Source organism: Euwallacea similis, chromosome 2 (assembly GCF_039881205.1).
Source record: "Euwallacea similis isolate ESF13 chromosome 2, ESF131.1, whole genome shotgun sequence".
NCBI lineage: Eukaryota > Metazoa > Arthropoda > Insecta > Coleoptera > Curculionidae > Euwallacea > Euwallacea similis.
Genome location: NC_089610.1, coordinates 6566452 through 6593212, shown reverse-complemented (window position 1 = coordinate 6593212; position 26761 = coordinate 6566452). Strand labels below are relative to the sequence as shown.

Genomic DNA, 26761 nt, shown 5'->3' with positions numbered 1-26761 from the left:
ACGCTAGCGCCATCTTTAATACATTCCTAACGGTATCAAATAGACAAAAACCATGAGAACTCCATATCTTATGAAAAGCATCGCTCATCTTTTGACGAGCCATTAAACCGAGTTAGATATGTTATTAGAACTAATTAGCAGCAGTCGATTTTAGAAGTGATCGATGCAAATTTTTGATAAGCGATATATCATAGTATAGTCAGGTAGTTTAAACTGGTTCTTATGTGCGACTGAACACGCTCTCTTCATTGGGAATTCGGCTGATGCCTTAATTGGATATCTGACCACAGGAAGTCGAGAAAATTGGTACAGCCCACATATTTTAAATCTCTGTTTTTTTTGCTCAACACCAACACTAACTGGCGAACAAATGATGAAAAACTTGTTCAAAAGCTTTGGTCAAAGGTCCCATTTACACTTCTGACCATAACTCGTGAAACCGTTGGCCGACTGCTGCTCCGATCTGATAGTTTGCTACCGAGGTAGCAAAGAGTCCTGAAGATAAATGCTCTTCAAAGAAGAAGAAACGGTTTTAGCTTATTAGCATATATTAAATGTGTCTCGGTACTCTGTTGGATGGTTATATTAAGAGTTAATCACCAGCTGGCTAGTGACTAGCCGCCGGTACTTCACGTATTCAGCCATTCCTGGGAGAAAGAAATATAGTGGTTTCATGGTAAGTACTTATTGGTTTGATTTTTGTATCCACTTGAACAGATTGTGTGTCGTGAACCTTTAACACCGATTAATTTTCCATTTGATGTTAGTGTATGACCATTGTCAGTTCCGTTGTGTTCCGTCCATGTAGCTTAGATATAATCAGGTATGTGCGACCCACGTTATGTTAGCTTTTTACTTAAAAAAACATTTAGCCCAAGTGATTCGACGTGACATCACTTCTGTTCCAAATCACCATCCGTAGTAGCTTAAACGCTATCGAATCCTGCATCAAGAATGGACCATCCTGTATAAATTAACAGTGGAATTCTCTCATAACGGTCAAAGTAATTCCAATTTTATTATCAGTTGCACAGCTAACATTGTCGTTACTTTATACAGGGAACTACAAATTCGCGGATGAGGACAGGGATCTCGAAAACCGTAAAAGACATAAATGTTCATTTTAATGTTGTAAGGCTAAAGTAACCTGAACTGTAAGCAGTATGTTACGAGCCCGACGAATGTTTAAGGGTTCCAAGTCATTCTCTTGGAATTCAGGAACGTAATAGGTCACGATTGATACAAAAAAGAAAGGAAAAAATCCGCAGAATAATACACTCCTTCGTTTTTATTACCGGTTTAAATAAATATGCAAAAAACTTACTTTATAACGTAATAAATCTCACATCTAATAAGCCACATTTCCTCTATGATTAAGACATAATATTATTTACATAAAGAAGAAGCATACGCTTAACACGAAATCAGCGTTGAAATAATAGTGGGAAATAGCTCATTGGATCGTGCTAATAAATAATTTATTATTATGGTAGTGTTGTTGGCATAATACCTTCTAATTGCATATGAATCTATGTAACAAGAAAAGTTAATTGATGGCTATATTTCAAGTTCAATGCATAGATTTTCATTATTTCCCCTCATTTTAACACTATTGTGGGAATCCAGTATTCAACATCGTCCTCCTCATCATCATCGGATTGTTTTTCAGTTTTCGAAACAACCAAGAGCTGCTTCATATGTGGACAATTAGTGACGAAATGAAATCTTTTATGACTTTTTCGTTTATTTGAGGAAAAACCTAATTAATTAAGCAATTAGTGCAAAACCTAATTAGTCTCAGTTGTGCAACCTTTATATTAAATTTCCAGGCAGAATGAGATTGATGCTTTTTTCTCATTAGTATTTGTATCATCACCCAATTACATGGAGACAATGGCATTTGCGGAATCCGCCGCGTAGGTTGAAGCTCCTGGTTTTTAGAGTAATTTTTCACAATTTTATTAATAAAATAACTATACAAAACAACGCTCAGCATTACAAAAAGTATCGTTAGCTTACAGTAAAACATCTGCTTTCGGTTCATTTAGCCTTATTAAACTGTTAAGAGAAACCAACAATGCTGAAGAAGAGAGTACTGTTTTATATAAAGAGGATGACTTAAATTTCTATTAATACTTAAAACTTTTAAGTTTCCCAATTAAAATAGCCCATGCGTTAATATCTTATTGTAACAATGGACAATAAACACGAGTCATACAGTATGCGTATGGATGCACGCCACAATTTTTTTCCGGTCTTTCGTGGACAGCCTCACGTGACATAAGAATTCTATGGTATCATCAAATGGATTATGAAAGTTAGTCGGCTTCAGATCTGATTTCCCAGTGATTTGTTAGGATCTTTGCAAACGTGTCATAGTGTTATTTATGTCAGATGGAGGCGAGCCGAAACTACTTTTACGCAGCTTCGCTTTGACCTCGAACTTTTGACTCGGCACAAAAAGACCCACTTATACTCCTAGTAATATAATCTACTGTTAGAATCAACAGTAAAATGAATCTAAATATCGATAAGCATGTACGGTTCCTAATGAGTCATATTATAAGGAAGTTCAATAATTAACTTTATCAACACGTGTAGGTGTCAATCATGATGGTTGAATGGGATGGAATTGAAAAACTGTCCAACCACAAACCATCAACAGTACACCAATGACAAACAATACATTACGCCTAGCCGTCTACCAAAGTAACATTTTTTTCTTCAGCCGACAATAACCCAAACAAGGCAGCACCTAACTGAAGTGACAATGAAGTTTATGGTACATTCCCATTTTTAATGGTTATTAATGAGCTTATAGCCTAAAACCATAACCGTAGTAAATTTCCAACTGAATGGTTAATTGCATCCATCGCCTTGAACTTGCCGAGGGCCCCCTTAATTACATAATAATGAATCGAGCTTCAGGTCTTCACATTTCTCATGTGGAATCTTCGAAACAAGAAGGCAAAGAGACAGCCAAGTGCTTCCTGGAACTTCGGTCCTGTTTCAGGTTTAGTGCATAGAGATAAACCAAGGCAAAAAGTGTAATTTTTACTTTATTATTAAGTTAGTTATTACAAGTTTTGAATAATTAACTTAAGAATGTTTTTCTGTTTCCCTGGTGGGTCAGAGAAAAAACTATTTTTAGTGTAAAAAACTACGATTTTAAAAGGTCACAGCTCATTAGCAAATGCTGTTTTATTTAACTCGTGGTGTATCGCGAGATCTCACTTCGCCCACGCTACCGACTCGTTACGTAAAACTATACTTTTCCTAAGCGATTACCTAAATAGCTGCTATTCAAATAGCGATTTTGGCTTCGCCCATCAAAAGCTACAATAAGACCATGCTAAAATCTTAAATAAAATTCCATGTTTACATCCAATATTAGCCGTGCATTCAATATAACTAACCTGTAATAAGCCCAAGTAGCCGCCAAACACCATATCCGAAGAGTTAAAGATTTATTACCCGACTCACGTCCAAACGATGTGCACTTAGCAATATTCCTCAGGCCCATTCTATAAGAACGAATTAACATATCCGCTATGTTATTTCTCGATGCTGCGTATATGGTTACGAAATTGCCTGTTAGATAAGTCAGGCCTCTAATAGGCTCATTTGCCCACGAAGCTACTTGATAACAATATTGATTAAGATAACGTAACGTCCCATAACGTTCTTAAAATCTCGCCTGAACGCAAAAGAGTGTGAATTATTAGCAGTTTAATTATCATGTCCATCCCGTTGTTACTGCAACTCACTGCAAGGGCCACAAAATTTGACATACAAATTGGGCAATTTTAAAGGGGCCCAATGCAGCCGTATCGAAATCAATTTCTGCCATCGATGAAAACACGTTTGTTATTGCAAAAAAGCTGATTTTTACCTCATTCGTGTAGATAATATGACTAGTTTTATTAAACGGCAGCATTAACTTGACGATTGTTACGTTGGGTTCCATATAAACTGCGATATAATCATATATCGATCTACGAGTATATCTCGATAAGTTAGTGTTCTCGTCAGTACACACAAATTAGTCCTGTTGGAGGTCTTGCACTAAACTGAGAAATAATTCTTTCAAGTTAGTTTATTTTATAATTTTTCACGGAAGTTAATGTACATATTGCGTTTATAACTTATAATTCCGCGTTATCGTGCAAATATGCAAAATTTTTAGAAAAGTATTAAGAGGAGATTATTAATAATTAAAGTCAAATAATACGTATTTAATTGCACCTATTCCTTGCATAGCGTTATAGCATACATATATTTCACATGGCTCATTATATCGACATACGAACATTAAGGCCCGCTGTAAAATATACTATAAGAACCACTTAAAATACTAATTCTGATTAATAGCCAAGCCATACAGATGTTGACCCAAAGACGAGAATCTGGCGATTATTCATTTCACCGTTGCAATGGAATATTTACGATGGGGTCTGATGAAAAATCTGTCTATGGTGGATATCAAATTCACTCTAAGGGCCGTAGAGACACTTAACACGGATCACAGTTTTGAGCAAATTCAGACCCGTAACAAAGTTTGTCCGGACTAAAAGTGCTTTCCACATATTTGTCTCTGACAGTGTGTAAATTGTCAAAAGAACGGTACCACTTGATTGTACCGCGTCAGCTGGCCAGCGTACCTCTCTAGTACCTTCGCCTTGTCCGTGAACATGGTTTGTAGTTCGCCATTGGAAGTCAGATTAATACTGAAGAACAAACGATTATTTATTATTCAAAATGAATTTCGCTAAGAATGTTTTAGCCCAAGTTCTTCAACGACCATGGGCTCCGCAAGTCGCCTTCTACCGATCACTCACACAAAGAAGCTTTTTTCTTATGTAAATAAATGCTCAAGAGTGACAACTTAATGTACTTGCACTGCATCACTATAATTTGCCACATCCGCTATTCTAAAGCCTCTTAAGTAAATTAACACATTTCAACTTCAATCTACTTAAGTAATTTTTTATTGGCACCAGAGGCCCATTTTACCGGATAATAGTCAAAACAGCGACGGCAGCTAAAAACCGAGATCGCAAGTGACGATAATGTCATAAGTAATTGATTAGAATTAAGTCAAACGTCATGATGTTGCCACCACTTACACCTCGGACAATTACTGATAATTGCGATTTTAATCTTTTAAAGGAGTTATCTGTAAATTACAATCTGCTCTTTCTGGATTCTTATTATTAAAATTACTTATCAGTTTTTATTCGCCTTCTGGACGATAATCCTTTTTAAGTGCGTATTATATTTAGAAAATCATTAAGGCTTTATAAGTTATGAAGATGGAGTTTTAGACTATAAAATACCCAAGGAAGCTTTGAGCTCGATCAGTAATTATCAAGTAAATTATTCTGTGATGTAAGTATTCTAAGAACGGAATTTCTTCAGTTCGCAATTACAATTTTGCGGTTCGCTCGAGTTGAAACTTTTCAGCAATTGAACGATCTAAATTGGTTATACATGCAGGGCGGGGTGAAGAGGTCTTCGACACTTGATTTATCCACTGAAGATAGCAAAAGATCCTGGCTTCTAATAAAGAGCGCCCGAAGTGCAAGAACCGCATGTCAGCAAGTAAAGAAAATTGACCAACAATAATTGGACATGTCTTGTATAGGTGGATATATCTCCGTATTAGCCGTTCCTTTTACCTACTTTAACTCAACACCGCATAAATTTGACATAAATTTTCATCAAGAGCACAAGTTAAAAACGTTCATCTAATATATGCGCTGGGATATTTTTATTATTAACATCCGACACTAAAGTGGATTTCTAATTTGCAAAATAAACCACAACGCAGAAGGAAATTTACGATCGCACTTTGATAACCAGCCCCGAGATGCAATTAGCTCTTGAAAGTGAAAAAGTAGTTCATGTAAGACGCATATTTCAATTTTTGCATATCATTCTGATATGTGCACGTATAGAAGTATCTCCCATCAATTTGGCTTTTTTTTATCAAGACCTAAGAATTTGCTTTGCCTAAAAGGTAGGTCGAAGATATTATACAGATCCGGCGAGGTACTGGACTTTTTTTTCGTGTAAGTTTTGAAAGCTCAGTTTAATATATGAATGAATTGCTAATTACTTGACTTGAGAAAGTTTTTCATACTAATAAAATTAAAAGATTCAATGTTCAGCAGGTGGAACATTCCGCATTTTGCATGATATGCAATTAAGCATGCACTTAGTAAAGCCTTAGAATATTATATTTCATCTTAAACACAAGGAGCTCGATTACTTATTTTTGTGAAGAAAATTAGACTCGGACCGTAAACGCGTTAATTGGGATATCGAGGGGGATGATTCGAATCGATTTCCTTTGTAACGTAGATCCCATCCCCGGCTCCCAACTAACCCAACTTAACAGTTACATAACGATCTAGTCAATCAAAACAAGATAATCCAGACTGTTTAAGGCGTGAGCGTAGCGAATGCGTTAATAAAGTTGAGATTATTAATGGTTCATTAATGTACGTGTTGATTACAACATTTTTCGGTCGACAACGTTTTTGTTTTAAATTTAATTGTCATTCTACGTCAAAAATTGGAGCCTTCATAAGCAGCAAACACAAATCATGTGTCAAACATAGATGCTCTGATTGGTCAGTCGGTGCAATCGATCGCATCAAACTAATCACAGAGTGTAAAAATTGACGCAGGCGGAGATGTGGATAACGTCCATATTGCAATTAATTCTACGGCGCAAAGAGCCAACTCCGGTTTGTAAAACGGGCCAATACACGTCATCGAGATATTCAGAAGTATAAAAAGAGAACAAGTTAAAAAGATGAGATTTATGGCAGCCAGTCGGAATAAAGTGGCAATAAAGCGAACACACTTCACTGAAGGTGAAGGCTTTATAACTGGATCCTAAGAAGTTGGAAACGTCAAAGGTGATGGCACATTCAGGAGATGTGGTGAATGCATGAAACCAGAATATTTTCCGCAGAAGAAGAAACCGAAGGCAGAGAGGAGTGTGAAAATTCCCCTAAAAGTTGAAAACTACTGTTAAGAAATATAGGCCAGTTGAAAGGAAGAAATAGAACATTTCTTCCATCTTTGAAAATAAGCAGACAGGCTGCGTCTGCCATTCATTCATTTTTTCCCTTTTTACTTAAGATACCTACCCAGAGAGCTTTTAAATTCTCCATAAACAAACTATAACTGCAATTTATTTTACAGCGTCTGATAAAGACTTTAATTGACTCTCCTTATCTATCTCGTCCAGGCGTATTCTTCAGCTCAAACCAACTGTTTTCTTTGGGAATCATATTATATTTTTTATGCTCTCTCAATACTGATTAGATGCTTCCAGTAAGTGGATCACGTACGTGCATAAATTACAAGTATTCCTCCTACTAAACAATGATATCATATGCCATAAATCTGAATGAAAAAGGTAATGAATAATTATCGCTTATAGGTTTTATGAGGTTTTATGATAGTGAGAAAATTAAAATGGAACATGAAGCAGATTTTTTGGATCCCTGCAAACTCAGTTTAGTTTTGTGATGCCCTTCTTTGCCTCAAAGTTTGTTTTACTTGCAACTCAAAATTAGCAAAATTATAAAATAGCAGAAAATTTGTAATTCATTGTCTCTGCAAGTGGGTCAAATTCGCTTTCTCACTACTTCTAACGACAGCTATAAGTGGAAAGTGATGATTCTGTTCTGCGGATCTCGTCTATTTGGATTTAATTAAGATCGTTTTGTTTTCCAAACTAGTTTTTTTATATTGAAGTTTCTATCTATGAGACAAAGAATATATTATACCTGGCTTAAGAGATTCTTAAGAGATTCCTGCATCAGTAAGAATATTTTATATTTCCGCGTGATTGTAAGTAAATAGTTTCCCTAACGACCAAACGGCCATTTACTCCGTACGATGCAAAACTATAGTTTCGAAAGGGAAATCCAAAAAGGCATCCCAACAAAAAGTTCGATAAATAATTTCCTCCTACATTAAATTATGGTAATAGTAACATGCATCCTGCGTCGTGTATTTTAAATCAATAAATCCTGCTATTCATTATGGTAATTATTACTCGAGATTCCACGAACGTAAAGGCGCATTATTTCAAAATTACTCCAACAGACCAAAAAACATCAAAACAAACTATTGGAGAAAACCAGTTCAAACCGCAGAACGATTATTGCAATTTGGGTGAAAAAAACAGGTAATTGTGGTATATCTACATTGGTGTCTGTTTTTTTTGCGAATCAAAGATTGTAAATTGATTGAACTGTTCCACTTTAACAAAGTAATTTGTTTCTGCAAAGATTAATCTCCATTATTAGCTAATTCAATTTACCATCCTTTCCTTAAGCACCATGCCAAAATTAATTAGAAAGTGTCAAAAAAATATAATTAATTATTCACATCTGACATCCCCATTTCCTTATCTGCACCTACAATTTCGCGATATCTCTTAGGATCATATATAACTCCATTTCGTATAGAAATAAGCATGTTAAGACTAGTGTCTTATTATGTGTTAACCAATAAACCCTAGATATGGTTAGGAAGGGGGGATTCTCAAGCAAATAAAGTTAAGAGATATTTCTTGTAATGTAACTGTTAAGACCTGTAACTTATTAGATCGAAGTCGACGTGCCATCCGTAGTGAACCATGATTTTTGTTTACGTATGACGTCAGAAGCCCTTTTTCAGGGACTGAGCTGGTACCACTTGTATCGTGTAAAGCTTCACTGCCGGCTTTGTCACCTTTTTGTTCATATTTATCGATATTTTTAGCACGCAAAGTAGTAGTTTTTATCAATAAGCCTTAGCTGTGGTTAGGAATATTGTTTTTGCACGAAACAGCGTTTCTGAGACTGTGATCTCAAGGTGATCCGATGGTGATTATCCAATCCACAACTGCCTTGGCGGTCACTTTAGGGAGGCGCCACAGTTCGCCCCCTTATTCTCCGGACCAACCATCGATAAAGTGAGAGTTTCCACTTGAACTCATCAAAAAGTGAAATATTCGCCTAGAGGTGTCCCACCCTAGGACGACAATACGTCATTATTGTCGGAACATTTCACTTTAATGCGAATAAAACTGACTTAAATTGCTGTAAATGGGATATCATCAAGGATTTCCGTAAATAAAAGTAGAAACTTAAGATTTTATAGATGCACGCACGTAGAATTTCTGTTCCGCTTAAAAGGTATACTGTAAACTTGACCTTAAAATCGCCGATGTTAGAACTTGTGATTAAGGTTTCAGATTAGATCTTATGTACACACGTAGGTTTAATGTTGTTAAAATTGGTTCGGCTTAATCTTTTTAGATGGTCCGCTACATGAGGCAAAAAAATTTTTATTACATGTAATTCAAAATCCCGCGCAGTATTTTACCAAAAAATTCCAAAATTGTATTTCAGATTATTAAGAACTTGGAAAGCTCATTAAAATTAGTCGCTGGAAGTACCTTTTGCCGCTTACTTTCCATCAAAATCTAAGTTATTACCTACATGTATGTACCATTACTACTAATACGCATATATTGAAAGACCAGTCCATGTACCTATACGTCTGTAATACACCCACACGCCGACTCCGTATATGGACTACCAACTTGTACCATGTTATACATTGGTAATGAGGTAATAAACGATTAGACCAACAATAACTGGAATTGTTTCCGTATAGTTAAACCTGACACTATTCAACGTTTTTAATACATACTGACTGATTTAAACTCGGTACGCCTTGTAGAATTCTATTAAGAAAATAGCCATAAAATGTAATTAAACAATACCAGTCAGTTAACTACTGAGTCACACTTAAATTATCCACGATATGTGCATACCCAGTTCACACCATTTAATGTTAAAAAGGTCATAAGAAATTGATATGCATAAGTAGGAAACTATTCAATTTTTATTAATCGTGGAGATAAAGCTTGCGGCGTTTAATAAAATTCCATTCTAGGTCGTTATACATTGGAAATATCTCCTTTAATGCAATTTTGGAGCTCATCTTGCCTGGAAGTCCATGCCATCTCGTATATATGTACAACAGCTGTGACTTACACCTTTTTAATTAAGTTTTAGGCGGTCCAATTTCGGACAACATTGTGTGACCGATGTGAAGAATTGTGCCAGCATTTACCTGATGCAAGAAAAATACATTACGGCGACTGTTGCCAAAGTGGATTGCACTTGAACCTACTTTAGTTTTTGTTTCTGCCATTTCCAATTGTAGAAATTACCTATCAGAGATCCGCTCAGGCATGACAAAACATGAATTAAAGTGGTTGTCGACTATATTTTATTTTGCGCCACAAGACATAAGTTCAAAAGAGTAGGTCAGCTAAATGGAAAAATCGCAGATCATGCACATGCCATGGAGCAATTTCCACTGTTACGATTGAAAAATTTAATCGCGGAAAAGGAGAAATTAATCATCTGTAACAATTGGGTCGTCTGTAGGCATTATAGTACCAAAAGAATGATTAGTGTTGATGTTCTGTGCTGAATTTAGTGTGCAGGAAGATTAAGCCATCTCTCTAGGTTAATGTTTATGGTTCATAAAGTTAATTGAACATAAATCTGCATTGCTATCTCGCTTACATATGCCAGCTAAAAATGGCTCTACCTGCAATTTATTTCTTAACTTATTAGAATAATGTTCTAATACTGTTAGGAATGAAATTGTGGTAAATTGGCCATGATGCTAACATTTTACCGAGTCTGGGTCTGCAGGTTAGCTGCACTTATGGCGGTGTGCAGTGAGTTAAATGTTACATTCCTATGCAAACACCCAACGTCAAGACAAATTCGGGAAAGTTAAAAACCTCTTTATAAAATTGAAGTCTATTGTTTACCCAGTTATAATAAACGCGTTTGTTATGTTCAGGGCAGGCCGGTTGAATAACAATGCAAGACAATATACCTTGATGTCACATAAATAAGTCCTTTAGGAATTTAACGGTACCGTTGGACAAAGTGTTTCAAAGAACTAAATGACGATCTTTTCCGGCGATTGATATTATGGGCAATGAGAGCCGTCAGTGTATTATGTATTCCTGGGAAAGCTGAATTATGTGAGCAAAAAATATGGTAATCAAATGTGCAATGTGAGAACTGCTGAGTCGAACATCAATCAGAAATGCGAGCCTTTTTTGTCTCCAAAAAACAATAAATAGGCTTCGCAGAAAAACACTTTTGCTGAGATTGTCGCTAGAGATGAAGGCCCATTCATATACAGGAAACAATGCAAACGAAAGAATTCGAAAGGCGGTTGTAACAATAAAAGCCTCAGGTCTTCGGGGTTCCACACTTTATGATTTTGCATTTCCTCACAGGAACTCGAATTTCACTAGGTAGAGCCAATTGGTAATGTCACTCACACGTGTCTAAAGGCCACTTACGAGTCAAATAAAGTATCTCGTCCCATTAAAAATACTACGCAATAATGCTAATTAAAAGATACCATCGTAGCGTTTTATAGAACAATCAAGTCTGTAGAACTAAAGCGACATTTCAAACATGTGAACCGCTTTAGCGCAACAATACGGGGCGTTTTAGATAAAATTCCCCATTATCTTCCATGGAAATAATAAAGCAGTTTTTGCATATTTTAACTATCCAGTCAATTGGGGCCTCATTAGATAATCATAAATCATAATAATTCATAATTATGGAGCGAGGCTCGTTTTTGACAGCGATATGGGAGTAATATTAATTTTCTCTCTTTGCTGGCAACAATGGGCTTATATGGTTCATAAACAAACAACTGTTATTTAACACGATTGCAGAGTGTGAAACTAGTCTGGTCTCTCACATGTGAGCACGTACAAAAGGAAACTACTCGTAATGCAGTGGAGAGTTTATAATTTCATGGTACTGCTTTTCGGTACATTCTTCCATAAAACTAAAAGCGATGAAGAATCCTTCAATATCATCACATTCGCAGTTAAATGTACAGTTTCGCGTACCTTTTTAAGGCAAGTCGATCGATCTTTATACGAGTTCACTCTCGAAGCAAGAAGATTGACAATTCTGAAAGCAGTGGCTCATTACAGGAAGCAGGGGTCATGGTACCTTTATTGCGTTGTCGGTGATGTGACCCGATACCATCCTGTTGGTACTGAAATGGTGGACGTTGAGTTATGTTTTGGTGCGCAAGATGAGATCTGGAGAAAAAGAATGGAGGGATTTTGATGGTGCCTTCAGAGCAATGAACTTCGCTAAAAGAATTTTTAATGCTTATTGTATTTCCTGTATATCGTAAACTAGAGTCAGAGGCGTTATAACTTCCATTATTTTCTTTTGTTATATGCTGTAATTTGTAATTGCCCCAGCAATACTATCCGCTTTTGCGATAATGTATTGCGGGTATAAATAACGTATCCATTAGGAGATGTCGTAAAATGTGTGCACCAAGACACTGAAGGAGAAGGCTAAAAAAATATCAGGTCAGGCATTTTCAGCCTATGAATATTCGTGTCGTTTCAAATTCCTTTCGAATGTGGACCAGAGTCCTTGCAACTGGACCACACACATGCAAGGCAAGCTCACCAGCAGCTTGCCAAGAATGCAATGGAGGAGCATTATGAATGCAGCTTACGAATACTCTCGCGAAGAAATATTATACCTCGTAGTGACGAAATTATTTCAGACAAACGATGCCGAAAAAGCTAGAAAATGTGCCGTGCAATAGTGAGATAAATGTAGAAATAAGAGAAGCTGCCTTTCGCAACTCGGAAACCATTAGTCGTAAAGTTGCGGGAAAGAGGACATAAACTAAATTTGACGTGAAGGATAGTTTGCAAATGTTTTCCAACAACCTTTACTTCCTAGGTAAAAAGAAAATTGGAAAATTTCATCGAGTTCACTTTACTCCGATTCTCAAACTGTTCTCGAGATATGTTATTTAGTTTGCTACATCCTCAATTTCAACCGATTTATTATGGGTGTCAAGTTAGAGAGATATTTGTTAACTATTCAAAATAAAACCCGTTAATGTCCCCATTAATTAAATATTACTAAACTATCAAAAATAATATAGGGAACAATAACAATTGTTGGCAAAACCTCATAATGAAGAATGAATCACTGTGTTACTCACGAGTGAGGCTTGGTCTGGATTTCGACCTGATACCTGAAGGCAACTCGTTTAACGTGAAACAAGGCGGTACACGTTGATTCAGAGACAACAACGTAACTCTTATTAATTAGCCACCAGAATCACCCGACTTGAATCCCATAGAGCACGTATGGAACATGCTATAAAAGCAACTCAATCCGCTCATGGCGCGTGTTCATGGCAATTTGGCTCTTCAGAATATCTTTAGGGAGCAGTGATGACTTGTGCCATAAGATGCTATATATAGAGTGATTTTGAATGTGCCACGACGTTATGTGCTGTTATTAGTCCTCGTGGTGGTAACACGAGATATTGAAGAGATTTTACGTGAATTTATTGTGAATTAATGACTTTATATAAAGACTATAGCCAAAAGTGTGCTTGTTCTTTATATTCTTTTGAGCAGTATATTGAGTATCATCAGATTTATATACCCGCAAGATGATTCATTTCCTTGAATTGAGAAAGTTAATTTCTTCTCTAGTTGTGACTACATCTCTTCAGCTTGCCTCAAGTAGTGCTCCCAATTTAGATGCATATTCGTACATAATAAAAATATACACTAAATCGGGAGTATTTTTATTAGAAGTTTGATTAAATCGATATTCCATAGAGTATGTGTAGTATTAGGTATGTAACCTAGATTTTCGCAGTTCACCTTCTTAATAAATCCCACACTGTAAGTTGACCCAACGTTATGTAACCCAGTGAACCAAATAATTTTGGATTGTAATTCCATAATCATTATTTATATGTACTTACATATTTCAAATAACCATCAGTGGAGCGTGTCTTAAATGTGGGATACATTGGGTGAGGAACGATAATTCATGAAGTATTAGTTTTGCGATTATTAAGGAGATTTCTAATTCCACTGGAAAAAAATCTCGTTATGACAAAGATAGATGTAAACCATTTTTCTGTTACTGTGATGGAGAAATCAGGCACTTAGAAGCAGTGTGGAATGATGATTTTCTTCTAAGATTAGACGTAAATCTGGGGTAAGTCCGAGTAGTCGTTTTTTTCTCATTTTCAGTACGTGAACTTATTTACAAATTTATGTAGACTACCGTATTATTTTTTAGAACAGATGAATTTTAAAAAATTATAAATTTTTCATAATGTTTAATGTCCCTTCTCATTTTCAAAATGCTTCATTTTCCTTCGCTTTCCCATAATCCTCTTATAATATACTATTTCCATCGACTGTCTGAATGGATATTATGTCTGAACAAAATGGTTTACCAGGTAGCCACTGGCTGGTACAGTTAACTTTAATAATAGCTCATCAAAGTTAATTCATGTGAAAAATGGTTGGCTGCATGCCACGAAAGAAAATAATAAGTAATATGTTCATAACATTACTTTGAAATTTTGTCGTTATGGGGTAATTTTTCTGATTAGGTATTAAGCAATATCATGAATTAAGTTACTGCTGAGATTACCGTTTGAAATAAATGGTAGATGCATAATAGAAAGCAGCGTTATCGCTTCATTTTGAACTACTTTGTGGATTATAGATTAATTTTATCCAAAACAAACCGCCAAAGTGTCCATAAAATTAAACGGACAACTAATAGCAGTTTACCGTTGCCAAGATCAGCATATTTTGAATTTCATATTTCCGTTATTTAAAAAATGCTATATCCACGTAAATAAATTACCTATTTATACCATGCCTTTATTATTTATGGCTCAAATAGAATGGAAAATTAGATTCTGCATTATCAAAAGGTAACTTTTTGTAGTGGGAAACATACAGCTAAAGAATTGATTAGTTTTACAGCAAAACGGAATGTATTTAAAGAATGCACCTTTGTTCGATTTTTACACGACAAAAGAGGGCGAAGTCCTGCTTGTCTGAGGTACTTAGCTACTTATGTATCTGTTCAGCAGGCATACAGTTGAAAATTTTATTTTTGTTAGGAAGTGAGCATTTTTTCTGCTGTTATTATTGCGCATAAAGTGAGTAGGGCCCGACTATCATAATCTCCAAACTCACTTTAACAATCTACCCCAACAAATATGATTTTTCTACCCAATTTGTGGGTGTGAAATTTCCAAAGCGAATAAACAATCTCGTTAAAACCATAAACCTAAATTAAAGAACATTTACAGGATTTTTCCAATTTACACTTTTTGTTTCATTAGTTGCTAATTCTTAAGCAAATGTAATTTTAAAAAAATTTCTTGCGATGTATAATAACTATTAAGACCTGTGTCTTATCAGATCGAAGTCAACGTGCCATTCACAGCGAACCGTGATTTTTGTTTACGTATGACGTCAGAAGCCCTTTTTAGAGACTGAGCTGGTGAGTTGTATCATCTAATGCTTCCCTGCCGGCTTTGTCATCTTTTCACTCGTATTTATCGATATTTTAACACACAAATTTTTGTCGATAAACCTTAGGTATGGTCAGGGAGGTTGTTTTTGTATGAAACAACGTCTCTGCAACAACGAACTCAAAGTGGCCCCAATCCGGTTATTCATTTCATAATTATCCTGGCAGCAACTGTGCGGAAGCGCCTCCCTTTGGCCCTATGAGAAGGATCGTAAGCACTTTTGGCCCGTTACGCCGGATCAACCATTAACAGAAGCGATTTATGTATACAATTTAACCATTGATTAAGAACATCATTTCTAACAAAAAAGTTCCTTACAATAGGGGTCGATAACCTAATAGCTTTTTCCAAAAAAAAAAAATGTTAAAGTGGGTAACCGACAAGCTATGAAAAGCTTTAAAATTTGAATAGATTGTTGAAAAGCGAATTTGACAGATGTTGATTGTTTGACGTTCAACAAAAAGAGTTCAAAGTACTCAACAATAACATTGCTAAAAGCAATTTAATTAATAACTAATAATATCAGGTAAACTTAAGTGGCAACGCCACACTGAACGTGACCGAGAAAAAAGAATTTACTTGTGTTATGATTATTTTTTGCAATTCTTTAATACCCGATTGCTGATAAAACCTGACCTTTTATTAGTACGTGAATTTATTTCAACTTATTTAGAGTACCTATATACTTGAAAATGTTTCTTTTACGCAAATATTATGACATGCTTCTAATCCATGGAGAGGCATTACAAAATTGCAAAGAAATTAGGCGCATTTACGTTAATCGTTATCCAGAAAGAAAACTTCCAGCTCGACAAACATTTGTGCAAGTTTCCTACAGGCTTCTGGATACAGGTCGACTGCGAGAAGTCGGCCCTGAAGCCGAGAACTAATTTTAAACCTTCTTGAATAGGATCCGACAAGGATTGCCCGGAATAGAGTATGAATAGACTCAAATAGTGAACATTTCGAACATTTACTGTAGAAAAAGCAATAATAAATTTGTGTCTTTGATTGTGATGTGAGCAGTGTAAAATGTATAGCGTAACATGTTATGCTAGTTAGAGATGACTATAATCATTTAAAGGTAAATGGCGTTTGAAAATGATAAAATAATAATCACATGTTTAAATGTTATAAATTTAGTACATTTTGTTGATTATGTATTGTAAAACCCATTGGACCCAAAAAACCCATGTTTTTTTGCTCCAAATGATGTCCTTAATCATTGATTAAATTTACGAAAATTACTTCCCTAACACCCTGTATAGAAATGTTTGTGAATAAACTGATCAGTCGCATATAGAAAGTTTTAAATAATCCTCAGGTTACAGGAAAAAACCGCAATGAAAATTACTATAAATAAATCGCACAAACGCAATGTTACGGTTTGGCCACTCTTCTTTGCGTAACACTTTATGAGGCGAAGAATAAATCGAAAGAGCCAAGAAACTTTTGATGTGATATTAGTAGGATCGTTGTTTTTATATCCACACTTAGCAAAGGTACTCAAGGACACTATGTATCAAACATTCATCTTAAGTGACACACCGCAGACAAACCCTTATTAAATATTCACCACGTTAAAGCCAAATTTATTTATTGACACGTCCATCCTGATGAGAATATTGAGTATAAGTCGTTTACATCCACATTCAGACCATAAAATAATATTTTTTTGCGACAATCAACAGCCAAACAAATATTTGTTTAAGATATTATACCTTCAGCCAAATTTACCTTCGTATGAGACTAATTTGGTTTCTATTCACACAACTTCAAATATTCACATGTGTTCGTATAGAAAAACTTCGTTACCGCTACTTTTGCCCACTGCTCCTATCGACATATCAATTCTATTGTCATTCAGACACGTTTTTACAGCTCTTTGCTTGGGTAAATCCGAAACTTTCAGTTCACATACGTAAAACATTTTAGATCTACAGATTAGAATTATTATGTCGAGAATGTTTCATTTGCCTATTCCAGCTCGGTTTTTGGTTTTTAGGAATATTTCCGGTGAAGTGAAAATGATCCGTTACGGCCAAGATCGGAAAGGTTCTCGGCACCTTCGTTTTGGAAAAATTCCAGATAGGACCATTTTGGATTTTCTTCAAAGGTATTAGGGGTTTTATTTAATTTAAAAATTACGTGATTTGGGGCTACGATAAATTTATTTTTTAATGAGTATAAATTATATATTTATAATTAATAATAAATATTTAGGTTTCAATTAGTTAATTGAACCCCAGTCTCGGATTTTTTTTAGACAAATGAAATTTTGGGCCTTTTGTAGGAATAATTATTAAAAAAAGACATAATCAAAATTCAAAACGTAGCAATTTATGGAAATAGCAACAGACATGCAAAATCATGATCAAAGGTAAACTTTCTCCAGTGTTCAAAATTCTCCAATTAGGAGCCCTGAAATCGTCATTCAACCAAATTTTTACCATCAATTGCGTGATTCTACCACCATCTACTTCAGCGATGTTGATAAGTCCCATAAAATGAACAATCAAAGATTCTCAATTTTAAGATTCAAATCAGCATATGTCTCGATACCATCTATGACGTCAACGTTTCTTAAGAGCGAGAACTGCGAAAATTGTACTGCAATAAGATGTACATAATCCACGTACGGTACTAAAATTGCTCACAATCAGGAAGCAATAATTCGATCGAACTCATCAAGTAAACCAGATGCCTAAACGTAATAAGCAAATCGATTATTTGATCCATCAACCTGCATTGCTAATGTTTGCAGACCCATACAAATCTGAAAGCTGATGATGATATAACTTATAACATGTTATGCATTTATCCGAAGATGATCCTCGACATTCCAGGCATTAATAGAAACTCCTCAGTTATAGTTTTTTTTCCGTCAAGCATTGTTAACGAAGTGTCCATAAAGAGCATTCTTGCATTCGGCTTGAGCGGTTATTTAAATTTAGGTTAAGATACCACTTGACTAGCGAGCATTTTCATGCTAAAAAGTGTCTACTACTTTACTTTCCAAAAAAAACTCATTGACACGTACCTTTTCTCAATATTGAGGATCATAGTCCTTATTCGACTGGCAGTACAAAATCGCTCCTCTGAAGTCACAACACTAAACAAGCGCAATTCGTTGGCATCGCGTAACTTGCGGTGTGAATGCGGCCGTAGGTCTCACTTCTGATCATGAAGAAGATTCAGAAGCAACTGACGGAAGAAATGGAAGAATGAAGAATTCAATCTTCCTGCGCGGTTCTGCTGACCGTCAGCGGCAGACCAGCAATGGACTTTTAAATTTAGAGAGTGCTTTTAGTCAGATCAATTGCAGAACAAATCATTTCGGATGTGTTTTGACATGGTTTTGTTGCAAGGAGTTAAGTAAAGTGACTAAACGATTTCAGATGTATGAACGAGTTTGGTTTGAATGGGTCGATTGTGCAAGTTACCGATATCAAGATTTAAAGATATGATTTTGTATTATGAATCCAATTCGTCCGCTCTCCAAATGTAATTTGATACGTTTTCGATATATGGAACGTTTTCAAAAAATCTTCCATTTGGGAATGGCGCCCTATAATAGCAGTTTTTCAGTTCTGATAATAAATTTGCTTTTTGTAATGAGGCACCCTATATATTATTAAGTCCTTCGGAAGGTCTTTTAGCTTATTCTAACGATATGAGGTTTGACATATTTAAAAATGATGAAAAAGCTAAACATGGCTAATGAATGGAGGATGGAACGCAGCGTTAGAACTCCGAATCACGTGGCCATTTTTTTTAATGCACAAACTGTCATTTTGTGACATTTACGTGGGTTTGTCAAAGCGACATTTGTATTCGATTATAAGTGTGTTGACTTATGCCAAAGTTCAAATAGTTTTTGTCAAGAAAACGGCAGCGAGGGAGATAGCCCTGCGTTTATTCAAGCACGTACCACCGCCTCAATGCAATATTAAGAAAGATAAATCAGGATTGATCGAACCACTCGAAGAGACATAGTTTTCTTCATTCCTTCCTAACAAAGCAACGTCCAGCTATCTACCTTCAGAAAAATTAGTACCTAATAAAATCCAATAATTAGTAGCTGAACAATCAATCCACTAATGGTCATTTCATTACGAGTGTCTACAATAAAAATATCTGGGCGTAGAACTGACTACCGACTAACAAGCTTTTTACCTGAAACTACAAGCAAGAGATTTCCCCTAACCTGAACTAACCAGAAACGGAAAACTGAAAACGATCTTTCTAATGAGCTATCTTTCCCGGGAAAAGATAAATTGCGTGGACTCTTTAGATACACTTCGCATCAGATTTACGAAGTAGTTATTTCCCTCGAAGAAGTCGAAGAAAACAGGAACTGGTTCCGTAATTAGTGCATAATTGTTCAAATAGTTTACTGACCACCATGGTTGAGGAAACACACCAAGGTTCAAGGATTTCGTTTCACAAGAAGCGTGAAGCGCAATTATAGGGAGACGTTTGTTCTTATGGCGTGCGTGTGTCTAACTTAAACGAACAGGACAGGGAAGCAAAGGGGAAGTCAATTTTGTGTCGAAATCAATTGAGTGCCGTGGTGTAATTAAGTTAAGGCATGACGCCAAACTTAACTTTAACAACATAGACCCATTGATCCGAACGTCCATTTCAAACCTCAAAATCGATACACACTGCACTGTACAAATGTCTTAGATCTTTAAGAAAAGTTTCCCAGCAATAAATTAACTTCATGCCTCAGTCTTATATGCTGATGAATTTTCCAAAGCTGCATTAAACATGATATGTCCTGCCCTAAGAGATCTTGCTATTCTGGTTAATTAACGCAAGTGCTAAACAGATTAGACTAAAATATAAGAGGCGTATTCATTATGAATTACAATTATTTTCTGATATTCTCGTTTTTCAGATTGATGTAATCCGGTGGTTCTCCTGAGAGGAAATGACGAAAGTAGCCAAGAATTATGCATTTGTAATAAATACTTCTCTTGAATAGTAACGACCGACGGCTAATGCAGATGCATATACAGTGTGTTTCTTAGCGCGTTGCATAACATTTTAGGCGTTAAATTTTTAATCCTGTATTAGAACCATTTGTGGTTCAGCAATACATTTGAAACTTCTAAGATTTAAATTTGTTGCTGATGATTGATCTGGTGTGTGAAACTAGAAGCGTGTTCGATCCTTCTCGTAGGGCCGAAGTGAGGTGCTTCCGCAAAGCGGCCGTCAGGAGAGTTATAGAGTGGATAATCGCGTTGGGACTACTCTAAGCTCGCAATCGCAGAGACACTGTTTTATGCAAAATCAACCTTTCTAACCATAGTTAAGGTTTATTGACAAATATCACCAATTTGCGTACTAAAGATATCGATAAATACGAGAAAAAAGATGACAAAGCCGGCAGCGAAACATTACACGATACAAGTGATACCACCTCACTCCCTTAAAAAAAGGGTGCTGCAACGTTGAGTTGGTTTTAATAAGACAGAGGTCCTAACAGTTGTCGCTCTTTGAGATTATATACGTATATGAGTGAAATCCTACGCGTCGTGTAAAAACTCCCTGTATATGACGAGCTGTATTGTCATTTCAACAAAATTGTCTTGAATATATCTTGAATTACAGAGGGGCAGTTATGTGATGATATATTATAGAGCTCCGGCAAGCAAGAAATTGCTTAATATGCGCCTATTAAGGTTATGTGTTGAAGTTAAATAATTGGACCAGAGGGGTATGATTGCAAGATCGTAAAATAATTTTGTTTAAGCCTTAATAGGTACCTACTGGTTACATTAATAGGAATCGATTTATCTAGATATTCTGATGAAACAAAAGGAATATTTAGAAATTATGAGGATAGCGTTCAAAGAAAAGAAAACTTTACTTTTGCTTTAAAGTTATTTACAATTAATTCATCTCAATAACATGAAGAAAAACACAGAACGATTCAGTAAATATGCGTTAATATTCGATAAAAATTCGATAAACTTGGAAAATTTGAAAAAGAACCGCCGTCGGTTAAATTTATTTTAATAAGTAGAAAGCAAAGAAATGGTTTTGCAATTTGCTATCGAAATCTACGAGGTGGTACTTTTTCGGAGTCAGGATCCATTTGACACTTCAAAGTTTTTTGTCGTGCCCTAATGACCGTTTTCCAAACCTTAAAGCGTCTGTTTAATTTAGAAACTTTTTATCCCTCTTGCATAGTTTCCGTATCTGTCCAGTTATTTGGATCTGAAAATGAAAAGATGTCATAAAATTGATTTGAAATGTTGAAGTTTATTTCGTCTCTGGGTTCGTGACCTGGCTTGTAATATCAAAAATTTCATATAAAGGGAGCATGGAAACAAACGTTACGTTTATATACGACATTTTATAGACAAATGTCCGCTCACTTTTCGTCCACCCTCTGGAATTAATTCCTTGATAAACGCAATTAAAATGGCGCCCAATTGCCATTCGAGTTACTCCCCCTAGCGGCATAATTATAAAACTAAAAATTATTTCAAGCAATGTCTCGTAAGTCTTCATAAGTTTTTCCCTGTATATTTACATTATTTTTCTACTTTCCACTTCGACGATGCGTAAAGGTAAATTTCTCAATACATTATGGAAACCAAACGTACATATGTATAGTCAGAATCAAATTTAATACTGTTTCATTGTATAACATTTTATATTATAGACCATTCTGTACGATATGGTGAATGTATAAAATGACCTTGGCATCGTAAAAAGGTGACGACTCATGGTGTTTTTGATGTTGCTGGTACCTAGGTATGTATTATTAATATCAAAAAACAAATTTCGACCATGGTGTCGAAATAAGTTATATTCCCAAACTGTTTTCACGTCGTAGCATTGCGGAGTCTGTTGATTTGAAGACTAGCAATATGTAGAAGAAATTGTTTTCTGTACGATTTGGTAATTCATTTACAATTTCATTTAGAGGCTCATAAGTCTAAACAATAACAGTATCCTTATTACTGAGTAAGTTTCTATCTACAATAGTGATTTGATTTAAATTAATGAATTATTCTTACTTGGCTGCCTAGTTATACTATATAGATTTTGACAAATTTTCACTTTCGTTCTTTAGCTCGGGCAAAAAATTATTTTTTTAATGGAACAACGCATTTGAGAGGAAAAAAGATTAATAAATGGATAGTGGTCATGTTGAATAGAACCTTCCCATAAACTCGTTTTTGATCTGATTTCCGCTGAACGAGGTTGAGCTAAGTATGTATTATCAACTTTTATTTATTTACTAATGTACGTTGATTGGAATATATTTGCGACCTTATCGGTCTGCAACTTATCATCCGTTATTGCGGTGTTATTTTGATATCATTCCACTACGTCTTTGACGACCAATATATCCAAGAAATAATATCATTATCACAATATCTTCATGTTTGGGTATGTGTATTGCGTAATTTTGGATGGAGCTTAAAAAAACAATGAAATATATTTCGTTGAAATCCATGTGGCCTAGCAATAATAAACACAATCTATAACAAAATTGTCTCGAGTTTACTTGGTACAAACCACAATAACTTTATCTTGTTTAAACGGATCGGTATCGAGATGTGTGAGCAAAATTATGCAATTTGCTAAAGAAAACAAGTAGGTAATTAAATTTTTAAAGACATGAAATCCTGAAACGAAGAAGTAAGTGTCTTTTTTAGTTATAGTGAGAAATAGGCTGCCACCAAATTGTCAAGAAATTGAATTATCGAACGTTATTTTCTTGAAAAATTTAATTCAAAATATTAGCATATATGTTAAAAAAAAATTACACACAGACAATCAGAATTAAAACTCTTTTCTAATGAGATGTCACTGGACCTACAGAGTCATTTGAGATTCTAAAGTTGAATGCACTGTGCGAAGGGAGTTGTCTTACAATTAGTGAATCTATATTTAACACTAAAATGTGTTTATCTTGAAAACAAAATCGACGTGTGGCGATAATTTTTAATATTTTGCAAAGTTTTTAATAGGATACCCTATATAAATTAATTTAAAATGTGTTTTCATTTCCATTATCGGAAATTAAAGAAAACAAATTCGAATAAAAAAGCCGTGCTCATACAATATTTGGCATCCAAGGTTCCGAAAGCGTGTTTGAAATCGCGTTTCTTATTGATCATCTTAAAAAATGTAAGTTATGTTTTTTAATGAGCCCCTGACCTTAAAGGTGGAAAAAATCCTGAAAAAGTGAATCAGTATGTTGTGCCGTATCACATCACCGCTTTTTGTCCTGAATAGTGGCGCTATCTATACACCACCCATAATACTAGTTATTTCATGAGGATAGATTTCTTCTATCGTGCAAAACTCAGGTTGACTACTTATCTTTAGGTGGCGCCACATGAACTACAGAGAGATACTTAGAGTAACAGTAGATAGATAGCACCATATCAAATTTCAGACAATCCACAATAGAAATGAGTGTTGCTCGCACGACCACTGTGGTGGTCATTGTTTTCGTTTACACCCATAGTTTTTGACACGAGTGAGTTACACGCTATTCTTCCAAATATATCATAGTCCTAAGTGTCAATTTACAGTTAAGAAGTAATTAACTTAGTTACTGCTGAACAACATTGTTTACGTTTCAACTTTGAAACCCAAATAATTTTGCAAACAAAGTAGCTGAAATTTTTTGAGTCAAAAATTTTATAATTTTAACAAGTGGTCTTCGACAAATCAGTGGCTCACATGACAAATTTAAATAAAAAAATTAAGCGAAATTTTAAGGGTTCCGATTTGAACGAGATTTGATTTCACAGTAGGCGTACGATACAGCTTTGATATGCCGCGGTCAAAACTCGAATCAAACAACTTCGATTTTTGGCTCAAAAAGTTTCATGATGTTATTATGTCCATAATATTTTTGGACTCAAAAATCGAAGTTGTCCAATTTGAGTTTTGATCGCGACATATCAAAGCTGCATCGTACGCCTACTGCGGACCTCAATTTCACCGAAATCGGAGAACTCGATTTTTTTTTTTTTTTGTGCAAAATGGTCCTGTACGCCACTGTTTTTGCGGAGACCAAATTTTGAGATGAAGTGTACATTATGAATTTTTTTTGCGAAAAATTTTACCTACAAAGTTTCTCTTCGGTTCAGTGATCTTCTTGGTAAAGAGATCTCTTGAAGTCCTGAAATTAGATGCATCGTTAACTTCACATGTGTGCAGTGAAAAGAAAAAGTGTGGAGTCATGGAGGTAGATGGGTCATTAATGGTCACGAGCATTCTGACTTGATAACGATAATTATAGATGTAAAGTACGTTTGAGATTCTGGTTTTTTTGTGCCAACGCTGTGATCGATAAATATTTTTTACTGCAGTAACAGCAGCTGTTCAGAAAGTTTTAGTAAAAACAAAAAATTACCAAATTTCTCTCTCTGTTGTGAAGATTTCTAAACTGGTAAGTCATTGCCAGGCAAAAAATTACAATACGCTCGCAATATATTTCACGCTAATATAAACAGCCAATTTCAAAGCAGCATTTTAACTTATTTACAATAGCTTTCTCCTAAATTCCGTTAATAATCTGATAAATTGAGCAAATAATAATGAAATGGATTAAACAATCGTTAATATTTTTTCGCACTTATTCATTAAACATGGCACGAATCACAATCCCTATATAAATTGTTAGAAGATCACGATAATAGGGAATTTCATTTTCATAAATCAATTAAATTATTGTTTTCATTTTTCTGTCGATTCACACGAAGATTATAGGTTTTTCTTGAAGAGTGAATAATTAATTGTTCATCTACCTCATATGAAGACAAACCATTAGATATTTACTGACAATTAAATTCGGTTGAGTAATTGGGAGATAACTTCTTGCGCCGATTCTCATAATATAAATCATGAAACAAAAATTATTTTGTCTAATTTGTGTTGCTGATTAGCATTTAACTTATATTATTAATTTAACTACATATTTAAGGTACTGTTAGTGGGCTGAACGTAACACGTAGCGGTCTCCTTATTACCGCGTTAAGGCTTCATTATAAATTTTAATAAGAGCCTAATTTAAACCAAGTAATAAATAGTCCAGTAGAAACATAATTTTTCAGTAGGTCAGTCGTGCCGAATCACTGGCACATCAAGCAATCTTGCGTTAGTCTATAATTAATTTATTTTAATCATCTACTTACCTAAATCCCCCCGAACTGAAGCCATCGTCCCTCTGACACTGTGAACAGCTACAAAACGAGTACTGCGAATATTGTGAGGTGCATTCACTGAATTCATCTTTGTCGTGGTTCCTTTTCGTCAGTCTGGTCAAAGTTCGTGTTTTCGATGTCACAATGACGGCCCAGGTGCGATGTAGGAAGAAGAGCACCTTACTGTTCCTATCTCTGGTTCCTCCATTATCAACTGGAATGGATTTTGCTGAAGAACTCGTTGATACCCCCATTTTGTCTTGTGAAGCTGGTTACATTGTTATGCGAGTTTGATGGAGGAATTTGACTTCTAAAAGGATAAATATGTCGAAAATTAAGTTTGCAAAGTAGCCTGATATGAAGAACTCGGCTTAAATACTTAATTTGATGTTTGAATTTATTAATTTCCAACCCTATAAACCAACAGAAACTCCAATGTTTCGAGTTAATTACCAATTAACTTTGATTTGTTAGGTTGATTTTTTATGAATCATGAAAAATGTTACAGCATCGAATGGTTTACATTGTACTATTATTCTCTCCCTGAAATCATTATTTACCTTTTATGATCATTGAATGCAGCATGTTATTATCCGTTCTAATGATGGTGCTGGAGCGCATGTTCTGCTGAATGCTGCCCGAAGGATTTTGCAGTTTTATAGGAAATATTGCTACAGATCTATTTACACCTAAAAATGCAAAAACTTAGGATGACCATATTTTTGGCGCAGATTAGGCTTTTATTAAAATATTGTTACGTTTTAAGCAGGTAATGGATTTTTTACTGGAGTGCAGTAAAACGAGATTTATTGACACAACTATTTATAACGCTCGCTCAATGGTCCAATGGATTTTTTCGATTAAGAACGATCCGATTTCAATCACTCAAAATGTGTTAAAAATTACATGTAATTTTGACGTCATTCCCTGCGAGCTTTCTACTCCCACGATCAAGAATCTGGCCCGTGATAGGTTCCCTCTGCAGACCAGCTAAAGACCTATTACCGTTTGAAGGCCCCAATCAAATCCTCCAGACCCTCTTTACCAGCGAATTTTTTCTATTATTTGTATGCATACTAAATAAACTACATAACTATATACAC

General features: G+C 35.2%; 1 protein-coding gene across 3 annotated transcripts in view; it reads right to left on the bottom strand.

Moving 5' to 3' along the window:
* mwh (multiple wing hairs) overlaps positions 1-26348 on the bottom strand; it is a 36075-nt gene extending 9727 nt beyond the window's left edge. The window contains exons 1-2 of one of the 3 annotated variants that reach the window (XM_066405731.1): positions 26219-26348; positions 25650-25968 (exon numbers count right to left, since the gene is read on the bottom strand). In XM_066405731.1, coding sequence (XP_066261828.1) covers positions 25650-25912 — 263 coding nt within the window. In that variant the 5' untranslated portion in view covers positions 25913-25968; positions 26219-26348. Of the gene's footprint in view, positions 1-3416; positions 3577-18511; positions 18730-25649; positions 25969-26218 lie in introns of those variants that run through there. The other 2 variants (XM_066405732.1, XM_066405733.1) reach the window with 2 other exon arrangements.
* Between the last annotated feature and the right edge of the window lie 413 nt (positions 26349-26761).